Consider the following 15,516-nt stretch of genomic DNA (forward strand, 5'->3'; position numbering starts at 1 on the left):
ACACACACACACACACACACACACACACACACACACACACACAGTATAGTAGGTGTGCGTGTGTAGAGGGGCTAAATAGCTTGGACATTACTCTAGGTCAAAGGTCATTGTGGGTCATTCTAAGGTCATCCTCTCCTGTCTGACCTCTCCTCAACCACTTACTTACTAGTGATTAGCTGTTTTGAGATGTTAAAGTAACTTGTAAACAGTTAGTACAGGAAGTGATTCATTTGTCCATATACATTACTCTCTCCCTCTCTTTCTCTCTCTATATATATATTTATCTCTTTCTTTCTCGCTATCCCTCTCTCTCTCCGCTCTCTCGCTGTGCCTTCCTTCTCTCTCTCTCTCTCTCTCTCTCTGCTCCTCCCTTCTCTCTCTTTCTCTGTCTCTCTCTCTATCTCTCCAGCCAGAGAACCTCTCAGCACCATATAGATAAGGGCCAGTATTCATAAAGCACTGATGATCTAGGATCAGTTTGGACTTTAAGATCATCATGAATAACATTACATGGACTCTGAGACTCTTAGTGAACACAGGCCCAGATCAGCCCAGTCCAATCCAGCTACATCATTAACACCACTACAGGTGGTTTGGAGGTGGTGTGGTTCATGTGGAATAGCACCACCATGTGGAATAGCACCAACATGTGGAATGTGTGAGTGTGTGTTTCTGGGGGAAAAAATACAATAACCATTATCATCTCAAAAGTCAAAGTCATTATTGAGATATTGATTATTCATCAATCATTTAAAGCAAACAACCAATCAATAAACTTGACCGTTATTCATTGGAAAGTACAATATGTTCTGTTTTAATTGAAAAACTTCATTACAATTAGTATAAAAACCTATTAAACGTGGTCTTTGCACGTACATTTGTATGGCTGTCTACTCTTTAACCTGTTCCCCCTAATTAGGGGCAGGTTGGAATTTCTTGTCATGATTCTTACCCAGGAGGCAGCTCTGTAGAGGGGTCACTAGCTGGCACAGCCACAAAGTCATCAAATATACCCACACAGCTGACCATAATACCTAACCTTAACCTGAAATTAAGACCAAGAAGCACATTTTGTTTTCATGAATGTTTACGATATAGTAAATGATGGCTATAATAATACCCTGTCACACATTCCCAGTAGATGAAAAGCTGGTACTGCAGTAGTGATGTCAGCGACAGACAGTAGCCCATTGTCTTTCCAATCCTGGTGCATTAAACCGGGTTTGCAGTTTCCCTAAGAGGATCAACACTACTGGAATAGATTAATATAGGTAAGAATCACTTTGTGGCAGAAGTGTCTGTGGATCACTTTGTGGCAGGTGTCTCATCTTGGTCTGTTCACATGCGTTTGTGGATGTAGATCACTGTCTTGCAGTTGGGGCAGCGGTGTTCTACGTCCTTACAGGAGTCAACACAGAACGGAATGCAAGAGAATATCATGCACCTAGAGAGAGAGGGGGGACGGACAAAGAGAGAGATAGATAGAGAGGGGGGGGTGGGGGACAAAGAGAGAGAGCGAGAGAGAGTGGGGTGGGGGACAAAGAGAGAGATAGATAGAGAGGGGGGGTGGGGGACAAAGAGAGAAAGTGAGAGAGAGGATATTTAGTGTGTGTGTGAGAGAAAAAAAGCTACAAATACTATGTGTGTGTATTCCTGTATGTACATGTGTGTGTATTCCTGTATGTACATGTGTGTGTGTGTGTGTGTGTGTGTGTGTGTGTGTGTGTGTGTGTGTGTCGGCCCGTGTGTGTCGGCCCGTGTGTGTGTCAACTCACAGGAAGCAGAAGAGGACTCCACAGATGAGCCAGGCGAGACTCCCGGCGATGTGTGTGGTCTCTGTCAGAACCTGGACCTGACAGTGGGGACACGTCATCTGGCCTGGTACGTCTCTTAGCAGCGGCTGCTGCATCACCACCTGGGTTACTGCAGAGGGAGGATAATACTGGTTAGAACCAGATATAACTGGTCAGAACCGGATAGAACAGGACAGAACCACCACCTGGGTTATTGCAGAGGGAGGAGAATACTGGTTAGAACCAGATATAACTGGTCAGAACCGGATAGAACAGGACAGAACCACCACTTGGGTTACTGCAGAGGGAAGGAGGGAGGGAATACTGGCCAGAACTAGATAGAATCAGATATAACTGGACAGGACCATATAGAACCCCTTAGGACGGAGTAATACTATAGTAATACTTGATAGGACTGGACAGGACAGGACAGGACAGGACTGAACAGGACTGGACAGAACCATGTAAAACCCCTTAGGATGCAGTAATACTATAGTAATACTGGATAGAACTGGACAGGACTGGACCATATAGAACCCCTTAGGATGGAGTAATACTATAGTAATACTTGACAGAACTGGATAGGACTGGACTGTACAATACCATATAGAACCCCTTAGGATGGAGTAATACTGGATAGAACTGGATAGGACAGGACTGGACAGGACCATATAGAACCCCTTAGGATGGAGTAATACTATAGTAATACTGGATAGAACTGGACAGGACAGGACAGGACTGGAGAGGACCATATAGAACCCCTTAGGATGGAGTAATACTATAGTAATACTGGATAGAACTGGACAGGACCATATAGAACCCCTTAGGATGGAGTAATACTATAGTAATACTGGATAGAACTGGACAGGACAGGACAGGACTGGAGAGGACCATATAGAACCCCTTAGGATGGAGTAATACTATAGTAATACTGGATAGAACTGGACAGGACTGGAGAGGACCATATAGAACCCCTTAGGATGGAGTAATACTATAGTAATACTGGATAGAACTGGACAGGACAGGACAGGACTGGAGAGGACCATATAGAACCCCTTAGGATGGAGTAATACTATAGTAATACTGGATAGAACTGGACAGGACTGGTGAGGACCATATAGAACCCCTTAGGATGGAGTAATACTATAGTAATACTGGATAGAACTGGACAGGACTGGAGAGGACCATATAGAACCCCTTAGGATGGAGTAATACTATAGTAATACTGGATAGAACTGGACAGGACTGGAGAGGACCATATAGAACCCCTTAGGATGTGTGTGTGTGTGTGTGTGTGTGTGTGTGTGTGTGTGTGTGTGTGTGTGTGTGTGTGTGTGTGTGTGTGTGTGTGTGTGTGTGTGTGTGTGTGTGTGTGTGTGTGTGTGTGTGTGTGTGTGTGTGTGTGTGATGTGCGGTGAGGTCAGTGGTTGAGTAGGCACTGGCTATTATCAAAGATAATACTAAAAAATAAACATTGATGAAGCCTATTATAAACTTAACCAGACTCGATGCTAGTCTCATTGACTCCCTCTCAAGGTAAATCTGAACTGCTTTACTTCCTGTTTTACAGCGTTGAGTCCCTTACGGCCACATCGGCAACTCCCTATAGAACTAACCCATAACTCAGGTTACCACATCCCTCCGCCCATAGTCCCAACATACTTAACCAAGGGAACGGAAACCAGGGGGGATATATTTTTAATCAGAGTCAAAAGGGGGAACTAACCAGTTCTGGTAGGAATGGCCAAGAAATGTACTGCCCAGTAACTAACTATAAGTTCAATCTTTCTGGGGATTTGCGGGCTCTGTCTGAGCGTTGGACAAGGGCTGCCTCTGCCTACCTCACAGTAGGCACTTGAGCTGCCTGTGGGACGGGTATCTGGGGCTGCTCCACTGCCGCTCCATCATCGTCCCAGATGGGAGGACGATCTGAGGTTGCCTGGGCACCTTCCCCCCTCGCCAGCAGATGAACCATGTGGCGCCACCTCACCACCTTCTCAGCAACATCCCCTCTGTATAAGAGAGGAGCTGTAGTGGGGACCACCACTCCTGGTGTTCATTTGTCATTCCTTGAGAAGTCCCTGACCCGGACGGGCGACCCGGCCTCCAGCGACCTGGTGGATTTGGTGTTTTTTCCTGTTGGTAGCCATCCGTTCCTGACTGCGGAGAACTCTTGTGCTGACACCTGGTCCGAACAGGGTGGCCAAACATGATCTTAGCTGGAGTCATCCCGGTTGTGGTGTACAGCGGGAGGCTGCCAGGGAAACTCTGGTTTTCAGTGTGCCTCATGCTGCTTTTTCCAAGGCTCTTTTCATTGTCTGGATTGCCCTCTCCACTAAGCCATTCATGGAAGGGTGCTAGGGGTGGAGGTAATGTGGAGAATACCATTGGTTGCCACTCATAAAGATGGCTGCATTGTCTGATGTGATCGTATGGGGAAGACCATGAGTACTGAATACTTCCCTGAGATGCTCAGTTGTTGCTGAGTTTGCAGTGGGGACTGGGAAAACTTCAAGCCATTTTGAGCGAGCATCCACAGCCAACAAGAACATCTCCCCAAGGAAATGCCCTGCATAGTCAATGTGAATGCAAGTCAAGGGTTTTCCAGGCCACTCCCAAGGGCTTATGGGACCCTTGTGCTGGAGCATTTCATACCTGCTGGCAAGTAGCACAAGACTGCACCTGCTCTTCCACCACTTTGTCCAATCAGGACAGTGGACACGCCATTGCTCCTGGACTAAGCGGCTGACGTTGGAGAGAAGAGGGTCTCTTACAGTCCATTTCTTCAGTTGGCGATGGTCTATTGGAGCTGTTTGGAGCTGTTTCAGCAAGCACACCAATCCAGGGGGACATTTGAGGTCTTTGGGCATGTCTGGAAGTGGCAGCTTGCTGAGACCATCAGCATTGGCGATGGAGGGGCCTGGTCTGTACGGCAACTCATATTGGTATTGAGCTAACATGAGGGTGTTTGGAGTCGTCCGGAGGCGAATGGGTGTATGTTCTTCAGTTCACCAAGGAGCCCTAACATGGGCTTATGGTCCGTTTGGATGTTGATGTGGCGTCCGTGCGCATACTTGTAAGATTTCTTGCAGTGGGGTTAGGACAGAGGCTAGGTTAGGAAGAAAGTGGCCATAGTAGTTTAACTTCGCAAGGTAGGCCCATAGCTCACTCACATCCTTGGGTTCTGGGGCCTCTGGTTGTCCAGTGTTTGAAACCCTTTGGCAGGGACTTTGTGCCCCAAGTACTCCACTTCAGGGGCCAGGAAAACACACTTTGATTTCTTCAGGAGAAGCCCTGCGCTCTCCAGTCTTGACACTAATCTTTCAAGTTTATTTTTGTTGGTGGTCTTCCTCCATGACACCGGTGATAAGGATATGCTCCATCTATACAGTAGTGTGCTGTTAACTGATTCTCCATTGTTCTTTGACAGATCACTCAGGCAGAGGAGACACTAAACGGAGGGCATGTGTACTGAAACAGCCCCTTGTCAGTGTTAATTCTAGCTACTTTGCAGGATTCTTCAGCCAGCACCAACTGCTGGTATGCGTGAGACATGGGCAGCTTGTAAAAGCATGTCCCACCAAATAGCTTTGTGAATAGCTCCTCTACCGTTGGCAGTGGGTACTGGTCCAGCCTGGAAGCTACATTGGCGGTTAGCTTGTAATCTCCACAAATCCTGATATTTCCATCAGGCTTCATTACTGGGACAATGGGGGAAGCCCACTCAGAGTAGGTGATTGGTTAGAGTATTCCAGTGGTCTGGAGCCTGTCGAGCTCTGCCTCGACCGTCTGTTGTAGTGCGAACGGCACTTGGTGGGCTTTTGCAGAAGCGTGGTCAAACGGATTGGTCCACATGAATTTGCACTTCAGTCTCTTTTAATTTTCCAAGTTCGTTATCCTTACCAGTCTCCCAGTCCCTGCCACTGAAAAGCATCCCCATAGCATTATGCTGCCACCACCATGCTTCACGGTAGGGATGGTGTTAGATGGGTGATGAGCTGTGCTTGGTTTTTCTACAGACATAGCACTTTGCATTCAGGCCAAAGAGTTCCATTTTTGTCTCATTAGACCACAGAATCTGGTACCTTATGATCTCAGTCTTTCGCGTGTCTTTTTGCAAACTCCAGGCGTGCTATCATGTGCATTTTCTCAGGAGTGTCTTCCGTCTGGCCACTCTCCCATAAAGCCCAGATTGGTGAAGTGCTGTAGAGACTGTTGTCCTTCTGGCAGGTTCTCCCATCTCAGCCAAAGAACTCTATAGTTCTGTCAGAGTGGTCATTGGGTTCTTGGTCACCTCCATGACCAAGGTCCTTCTTGCCTGCTCAGTTTGGTCGGATACTCAGCTCTAGGCAGAGTCTGGGTATTTCCATATTTTTCTATTTCTCAATGATGGAGACCACTGTGCTCTTGGAAACTTTCACCATTCTAGAAATAGTTTTATACCCTTTCCCAGATATATGCCTCATCACAATTATATCTCGGAGATCTACAGACTGTTCCTTGGACTTCATGGTATAGTTTCTGTCAACAGGTGTGTTTCTTTCTAAATCATGTCCAAACAATTGAATTGGGCACTGGTGGACTCCAATCAAATCGTATTGACATCCCAAGGATGATCAAATTAAATTGGATATACCTGAGCTCAATTTGGAGTATCATAGCAAAGCGGTGTGAATACTTATGTAAATTAGTTATTTCTGTATTTTTTTAAAGAATAATGGGCAAATATTTTATAATCCAGGTGAGCAAAGCTCTTAGAGACTTACCCAGAAAGACTCACAGCTGTAATTGCTGCCAAAGGTGATTCTAACATGTATTGACTCAGGGGTGTGAATACTTACGTAAATGTGACATTTCTGTATTTCATTTTCAATAAATTAGCAAAAATGTCTGCACTACTCAACACTTGTGTGCATCTGGCACAGTTAACCTGGCTTGGTTTACTTCACTCACAAACTCGAAACCGTGACTCTGTCTTCACAACGTTGTGTCTACAGTCTGCTGGTCGGAAGGAGCTGTAAGCCCGAATCATCAGACAAATTACTTTTGTTATTGTGAGAATTTAATTTTAATATTTAATTAAAATTTTAATTTTAATTTGGCTTTTCATAACAGCTATTTTGAATAAATAATCACGCCACTGTGTGTGTGTGTGTGTGTGTGTGTGTGACTCACCCCCAGGGGTGTTTCTAGGTTGTGCCATGCCCGTGCTGTATTGGGGAGGTGGTGGGTACATGCCGGCTTGGGGACCTGATAAACAAGGGATAGATAAATACATCAATAAATTAATTAAACAGAAACATCTTGCATAATGTACCACCACACAGGGATACAGAGTGGTTGGACAGCATTATGGGAACACAAACACAGGGATACTGAGTGGTTGGCCAGCGTAATGTACCACAACCCAGGGATATAGAGTGGTTGACCAGCGTTATGGGAACACAAACCCAGGGATACAGAGTGGTTGGCCAGCGTAATGGGAACACAAACCCAGGGATACAGAGTGGTTGGCCAGCGTAATGGGAACACAAACCCAGGGATACAGAGTGGTTGGCCAGCATTATGGTGACACAAACCCAGGGATACAGAGTGGTTGGCCAGCATTATGGGAACACAAACCCAGGGATACAGAGTGGTTGGCCAGCGTTATGGTGACACAAACCCAGGGATACAGAGTGGTTGGCCAGCCCTTAACAATGAGTCTCATGATATCTATGGCTATCATGACACACTTCCAAAACGCTTAATGAAAACACTATTGAAGGGAGTTGCTGTCCAGTAACATTTTAATTTACATCAAGAGTAAGGGCTGGTTTCCTGGACACAGAATAAACCTAGTCCTGGTCTGAAAAGCATGCTCAACGGAGAATCTCTATTGAAATAGCTCTTTAGTCTCGGGCTTAAACTGTCCCTAAGAGTATCAGTGTAGATCTGGTCTCTCACCTCCCTGGAAGCCAGGCTGGGGGGGTAGGCTGCACCCCTGTCACCTCCCTGGAAGCCAGGCTGAGGGGGGTAGGCTGCACCCTTGTCACCTCCCTGTAAGCCATAGGCCGCGGGGGGGACGGGGTAGGTGGGAGCTGGGATGTGCCGGGGGGATCCATACTGACTTCTATACTGCTGACCATTCTCCATACTGTCGGGGTAGGAGGGAGCTGGGATGTGCCGGGGGGATCCATACTGACTTCTATACTGCTGACCATTCTCCATACTGTCGGGATAGCGGAGCGTCGCCCTAGGTTGAAGACATCCAGGTTAAGACAACATAATCATTTCATGCGGAAGTGTTTGAGAGAGAGAGAGAGAGGAGGGGGAGAGATATATGGGGGGGGGGGCAGAGTGGAGAGAGGAGGGGGAGAGAGAGGTAGGGGAAAAAGATAAGACAGGTGGAAGAGAGAGAGAGAGAGAGAGATGAGGGGAGAGAGGTGAGGGAGTGAGAAAGACAGGGGAAGAGGGAGAGAGAGAGGGGGGGCAACCAGTGAAGAACAAACAACATTGTAAATACAACCCATATTTATGTTGATTTATTTTTCCTTTTGTACTTTAACCATTTGCATATCGTTACAACACTGTATTTATACATAATATGACATTTGAAATGTCTTTATTCTTTTGGAACTTATGTGAATGTAATGTTTACTGTTCATTTTTATTGTTTATTTCTCTTTTGTTAATTATCTACTTCACTTGCATTGGCAATGTTAACATATGTTTCCATGCAAATAAAGCCCTTTGAATTGAATTGAATTGAGGGAGAGGGGGAGGGGAAAAAGAGAAGACAGGTGGGAGAGAGAGAGATAAAGGGAGCAGAGAGAGAGAGAGAAGAGAGAGGGAGAGAGCAAACACAGTGTCAGAATCACAATGGGGTCCTCTCTACTCTCTCTGCTCTCTCTCTCCTCTCCTCTCCTCTTTCTCCTCCAATGGGTTTTGAGAAGGAGGCGAGGAGAGAGGACGCGAGGAGTATGCAATTGAGATTCTCCCAGTGAGCGTCATTTATGACAGCACTGTTACTAATAAACCTTCAGCAAACATCACATGATGTACCCAGCTCATAATCAGAACCATAAAAGGGCGCTCCGTCCTTAAAGGGGACATATAGTTAACATCACCAGAACGTAACACTTGTCTTGCAGAAAAAACATAAACTTGGTCCATGTTCAAAATCAATTCATTTGCAATGTACTATTCAATTATCAACAGTTGAAGTTAGTTACAAAACAATTAAGCGTCACTCCACAATGACACATCAGCTGACAATACTAAATACAGTTTCAAATGCCATATAATGGACCAATCAAATGGAGTTTCGACAAACCGTAGTCAGTCATAGGCAACCACAGTACAGTATGTAATCTGGAATCAGCTATAATACACAGTACAGTATGTCATCTGGAATCAGCTATAATACACAGTGCAGTATGTCATGTGGAATCAGCTATAATACACAGTACAGTATGTCATGTAGAATCAGCTATAATACACAGTGCAGTATGTCATGTGGAGTCAGCTATAATACACAGTACAGTATGTCATGTAGAATCAGCTATAATACACAGTACAGTATGTCATGTGGAATCAGCTATAATACACAGTGCAGTATGTAATCTGGAATCAGCTATAATACACAGTACAGTATGTCATCTGGAATCAGCTATAATACACAGTGCAGTATGTCATGTAGAATCAGCTATAATACACAGTACAGTATGTCATCTGGAATCAGCTATAATACACAGTGCAGTATGTCATCTGGAATCAGCTATAATACACAGTGCAGTATGTCATCTGGAATCAGCTATAATACACAGTACAGTATGTCATCTGGAATCAGCTATAATACACAGTACAGTATGTCATCTGGAATCAGCTATAATACACAGTACAGTATGTCATGTAGAATCAGCTATAATACACAGTGCAGTATGTCATGTATAATCAGCTATAATACACAGTACAGTATGTAATCTGGAATCAGCTATAATACACAGTGCAGTATGTCATCTGGAATCAGCTATAATACACAGTGCAGTATGTCATCTGGAATCAGCTATAATACACAGTGCAGTATGTCATCTGGAATCAGCTATAATACACAGTGCAGTATGTCATCTGGAATCAGCTATAATACACAGTGCAGTATGTCATCTGGAATCAGCTATAATACACAGTGCAGTATGTCATCTGGAATCAGCTATAATACACAGTGCAGTATGTCATCTGGAATCAGCTATAATACACAGTGCAGTATGTCATCTGGAATCAGCTATAATACACAGTACAGTATGTAATCTGTAATCAGCTATAATACACAGTATAGTATGTCATCTGGAATCAGCTATAATACACAGTGCAGTATGTCATGTGGAATCAGCTATAATACATCACATGATCTAAACATAATTGATCTACGTGGTCTCCATTAGGAAACAGGTCTTCTGATCCCAATGGGACTTCCTGGTTCAATTTAGGTTCAATAAATAAATACAAATTCTAACCTCATGATTCATACTAACCTTGTACTATAAAACAATCTGTTTAATCTTTACTAACAGTAACCAGGTCAGTCTTGAGAACATATTTTATAACAATCTGAAGGTAATAAGGAAATGCGGAGGTTATATAACTCCTCTCTATCTATGGGTGTGTCCTAAATGGCCCCTATGCCCTATGTTCTGTTGTTACATACAGTCGTGGCCAAAAGTTTTGAGAATGACACAAATATTACATTTCCCAAAGTCTGCTGCCTCAGCTTGTATGATGGCAACTCGCATATACTCCTGAATGTTATGAAGAGTGATCAGATGAATTTCAAAGTCCCTCTTTGCCATGCAAATGAACTGAATCCCCCAAAAACATTTCCACTGCATTTCAGCCCTGCCACAAAAGGACCAGCTGACATCATGTCAATGATTCTCTCGTTAACACAGGTGTGAGTGTTGACGAGGACAAGGCTGGAGATCACTCTGTCATGCTGATTGAGTTCGAATAACAGACTGGAAGCTTCAAAAGGAGGGTGGTGCTTGGAATCATTGTTCTTCCTCTGTCAGCCATGATTACCTGCAAGGAAACACGTGCCATCATCATTGCTTTGCACAAAAAGGGCTTCACAGGCAAGGATATTGCTGCCAGTAAAATTGCACCTAAATCAACCATTTATCGGATCATCAAGAACTTCAAGGAGAGCGGTTCAATTGTTGTGAAGAAGGTTTCAGGGTGCCCAAGAAAGTCCAGCAAGCGCCAGGATCGTCTCCTAAAGTTGATTCAGCTGCGGGATCGGGGCACCACCAGTACAGAGCTTGCTCAGGAATGGCAGCAGGCAGGTGTGAGTGCATCTGCACGTACAGTGAGGCGAAGACTTTTGGAGGATGGCCTGGTGTCAAGAAGGGCAGCAGAGAAGCCACTTCTTTCCATGAAAAACATCAGGGACAGACTGATATTCTGCAAAAGGTACAGGGATTGGACTGCTGAGGACTGGGGTAAAGTCATTTTCTCTGATGAATCCCTTTTCCGATTGTTTGGGGCATCCGGAAAAAAAGCTTGTCCGGAGAAGCCAAGGTGAGCGCTACCATCAGTCCTGTGTCATGCCAACAGTAAAGCATCCTGAGACCATTCATGTGTGGTGTTGCTTCTCAGCCAGGGAGTGGGCTTACTCACAATTTTGCCTAAGAACACAGCGATGAATAAAGAATGGTACCAACACATCCTCCGAGAGCAACTTCTCCCAACCATCCTGGAACAGTTTGGTGACGATCAATGCCTTTTCCAGCATGATGGAGCACCTTGCCATAAGGCAAAAGTGATAAATAAGTGGCTCGGGGAACAAAACATCAATATTTTGGGTCCATGGCCAGGAAACTGCCCAGACCTTAATCCCATTTGAGAACTTGTGGTCAATCCTCAAGAGGCGGGTGGACAAACAAAAACCCACAAATTCTGACAAACTCCAAGCATTGATTATGCAAGAATGGGCTGCCATCAGTCAGGATGTGGCCCAGAAGTTAATTGACAGCATGCCAGGGCGGATTGCAGAGGTCTTGAAAAAGAAGGGTCAACACTACAAACATTGACTCTTTGCATCAACGTCATGTAATTGTCAATAAAAGCCTTTGACACTTATGAAATGCTTGTTAATTATACTTCAGTATTCCAAAGTAACATCTGACAAAAATATCTAAAGACACTGAAGCAGGAAACTTTGTGGAAATTAATATTTGTGTCATTCTCAAAACTTTTGGCCACGACTATACACCGGATAGGTGCAGTAATGTGTTGTTTTACAGGGTCAGCCATGGTAGTAGGGGCAGGAGGACACACACACACACACACACACACACACACACACACACACACACACACACACACACACACACACACACACACACACACACACACACACACACACACACACACACACACACACACACACAGACAAGCTAAAAAAAACTGCCCACCTTACCCAGCTCAGAACACTCTATCCCAACCCCTCTTACCCAGCTCAGAACACTCTATCCCAACCCCTCTTACCCAGCACAGAACACTCTATCCCAACCCCTCTTATCCCAGCTCAGAACACTCTATCCCAACCCCTCTTATCCCAGCTCAGAACACTCTATCCCAACCCCTCTTACCCAGCTCAGAACACTCTATCCCAACCCCTCTTACCCAGCTCAGAACACTCTATCCCAACCCCTCTTATCCCAGCTCAGAACACTCTATCCCAACCCCTCTTATCCCAGCTCAGAACACTCTATCCCAACCCCTCTTATCCCAGCTCAGAACACTCTATCCCAACCCCTCATACCCAGCTCAGAACACTCTATCCCAACCCTCTTACTCAGCTCAGAACACTCTATCCCAACCCCTCTTACCCAGCACAGAACACTCTATCCCAACCCCTTTTACCCAGCTCAGAACACTCTATCCCAACCCCTCTTACTCAGCTCAGAACACTCTATCCCAACCCCTCTTACCCAGCACAGAACACTCTATCCCAACCCCTCTTACCCATCTCAGAACACTCTATCCCAACCCCTCTTATCCCAGCTCAGAACACTCTATCCCAACCCCTCTTACTCAGCTCAGAACACTCTATCCCAACCCCTCTTACCCAGCTCAGAACACTCTATCCCAACCCCTCTTACCCATCTCAGAACACTCTATCCCAACCCCTCTTATCCCAGCTCAGAACACTCTATCCCAACCCCTCTTACCCAGCTCAGAACACTCTATCCCAACCCCTCTTACCCCAGCTCAGAACACTCTATCCCAACCCCTCTTACCCAGCTCAGAACACTCTATCCCAACCCCTCTTATCCCAGCTCAGAACACTCTATCCCAACCCCTCTTATCCCAGCTCAGAACACTCTATCCGAACCCCTCTTACCCAGCTCAGAACACTCTATCCCAGCCCCTCTTACTCAGCTCAGAACACCCTATCCCAACCCCTCTTACTCAGCTCAGAACACCCTATCCCAACCCTCTTACTCAGCTCAGAACACCCTATCCCAACCCTCTTACTCAGCTCAGAACACTCTATCCCAGCCCACCTTTCCCCAGCTCAGAACACCCTATCCCAGCTCACCTTTCCCCAGCTCAGAACACCTATCCCAGCTCACCTTTCCCCAGCTCAGAACACCCTATCCCAGCTCACCTTACCCCAGCTCAGAACACCCTATCCCAACCCTCTTACTCAGCTCAGAACACTCTATCCCAGCCCACCTTTCCCCAGCTCAGAACACCCTATCCCAGCTCACCTTTCCCCAGCTCAGAACACCTATCCCAGCTCACCTTTCCCCAGCTCAGAACACCCTATCCCAGCTCACCTTACCCCAGCTCAGAACACCCTATCCCAGCTCACCTTTCCCCAGCTCAGAACACCCTATCCCAGCTCACCTTTCCCCAGCTCAGAACACCCTATCCCAGCTCACCTTTCCCCAGCTCAGAACACCCTATCCCAGCTCACCTTACCCCAGCTCAGAACACCCTATCCCAGCTCACCTTTCCCCAGCTCAGAACACCCTATCCCAGCTCACCTTTCCCCAGCTCAGAACACCCTATCCCAGCTCACCTTTCCCCAGCTCAGAACACCCTATCCCAGCTCAACTTACCCCAGCTCAGAACACCCTATCCCAACCCACCTTACCCCAGCTCAGAACACCCTATCCCAGCCACAAGCAGAGTGACGGTCCCTTACCTGTCTGGAGTCCTGGAGGAGACGAGGTACTGTGGAGCTAAAGATAAGAGCTGCAACTCCCTCAAGAGACAACGAAACTGAAGCAGAGAGAGACAGAGAGAGAGAGAGAGAAACTTAAGCACAGAGGAAGAGAGCGAGTGTGATCGAGACAGGAAGAGAGAGAGTGTGATCGAGAGAGGAAGAGAGCGAGTGTGATCGAGAGAGGAAGAGACACAGACTTTCACTATTTGCACATATGACATTTGAAATGTCTTTATTGTTTTGGAACTTCTGTGAGTGTAATATTTACCGTTCATTTTTATTGTTTACTTCACTTTTGTTTATTATCTACTTCACTTGCTTTGGCAATGTTAACATGTGTTTCCCATGCCAATAAAGCCCCTTGAATTGAAATTGAATTTATAGAGGGGGCGGGCTAAGCTGTTAGGGAGGTGTCAGGTAGATAAGGTAATGAGTTCTGGCCGCATGAGAGACTGCAAGCAATATCATCCGAAAATCTCCTAGGAAATGAGGTGGTATGTTTTGTCTTACAGCAACTTTATACTAGGCTATTATGTTGGGTTGTTTCTCACTGTCTCACTGTCAATCGTGACTGAATAGTCACTTCAGATAACCTGCCAGCAGGATACCACCCTGCATACCACTGCTGGCTGGCTGGCTTCTGAAGCTAAGCAGGGTTGGTCCTGGTCAGCTCCTGGATGGGAGACCAAATGCTGCTGGAAGTGGTGTTGGAGGGCCAGTAGGAGGCACTCTTTCCTCTGGTCTAAAAAATATCCCAATCCCAATGTGTAGGGTGGTGTCTTTCGGAAGGGATGTTAAATGGGTGACTCTCTGAGGTCATTAAAGATCCCATGGGACTCATTGTAAGAGTAGGGGTGTTAACATCTGGTGTCCTGGCTAAATTCCCAATCTGGCCCTCAAACCATCACGGTCACCTAATAATCCCCAGTTTACAATTGGCTCTTTCATCCCCCTCCTCTCCCCTGTAACTATTCCCCAGGTTGTTGCTGTAAATGAGAACGTGTTCTCAGTCAACTTACCTCAACTTAGATAAACTTAGATAAATAAAAAGTGATGATGAGCAACACAAGCCTGAAAACATGTCTGTAGGTAACCGTCCTGCCCCTGTTCCGCCCTCCTGGAAGCCTCTTCCCAACAGCTGAAGGTCCCAATCACGTTTTGTGTCTCTTTACCTCTACTTTACACACACATTGTTGTGGTCAACATCCCTTCACATTTCTCCCTGTCAATCGTGAATGATAATTCTTCACGTTTTACCAGTGAAATGTCCATGCAGCATCTGCATACCAACCATGTGTTCTCCATCAGTTTAACAGGGATCTGTATTTAGACCAACCATGTGGTCTCCATCAGTTTAACAGGGATCTGTATTTATACCAACCATGTGTTCTCCATCAGTTTAACAGGGATCTGTATTTATACCAACCATGTGTTCTCCATCAGTTTAACAGGGATCTGTATTTATACCAACCATGTGTTCTCCATCAGTTTAACAGGGATCTGTATTTA

General features: G+C 45.7%; 1 protein-coding gene across 2 annotated transcripts; it reads right to left on the bottom strand.

Moving 5' to 3' along the window:
- Window positions 1-782: 782 nt before the first annotated feature.
- LOC139551732 (lipopolysaccharide-induced tumor necrosis factor-alpha factor homolog) lies at window positions 783-14,127 on the bottom strand. Of its 2 annotated transcripts, XM_071363042.1 has the most exons (5): window positions 13,987-14,127; window positions 7,740-8,028; window positions 6,969-7,043; window positions 1,776-1,923; window positions 783-1,444 (listed from the first exon to the last, which is right to left on the bottom strand). In XM_071363042.1, exons 3-5 carry the CDS (start codon window positions 7,027-7,029, stop codon window positions 1,339-1,341), a joined length of 315 nt encoding a protein of 104 aa, XP_071219143.1. In that variant the 5' UTR covers window positions 7,030-7,043; window positions 7,740-8,028; window positions 13,987-14,127; the 3' UTR covers window positions 783-1,338. The 2 variants fall into 2 exon arrangements, 1 of the variants encoding a protein (XP_071219143.1); XR_011670311.1 differs by lacking the exon at window positions 13,987-14,127 and having other exon boundaries at window positions 7,740-8,102.
- Window positions 14,128-15,516: the final 1,389 nt, after the last annotated feature.

Source organism: Salvelinus alpinus, chromosome 2, assembly GCF_045679555.1.
Source record: "Salvelinus alpinus chromosome 2, SLU_Salpinus.1, whole genome shotgun sequence".
In the NCBI taxonomy this organism is placed as follows: domain Eukaryota; kingdom Metazoa; phylum Chordata; class Actinopteri; order Salmoniformes; family Salmonidae; genus Salvelinus; species Salvelinus alpinus.

What these genes read in the sequence shown, in the direction of transcription:
- LOC139551732 (XM_071363042.1), bottom strand. Translation starts at nt 7,029, where the DNA reads ATGTACCCACCACCTCCCCAATACAGCACGGGCATGGCACAACCTAGA. An exon ending in ACCTAGAAACACCCCTGGGG is followed by an intron (nt 1,924 to 6,968) that starts GTGAGTCACACA and finishes CTCCCTCTGCAG; the next exon opens with TAACCCAGGTGGTGATGCAG. An exon ending in GGAGTCCTCTTCTGCTTCCT is followed by an intron (nt 1,445 to 1,775) that starts GTGAGTTGACAC and finishes CTCTCTCTCTAG; the next exon opens with GTGCATGATATTCTCTTGCA.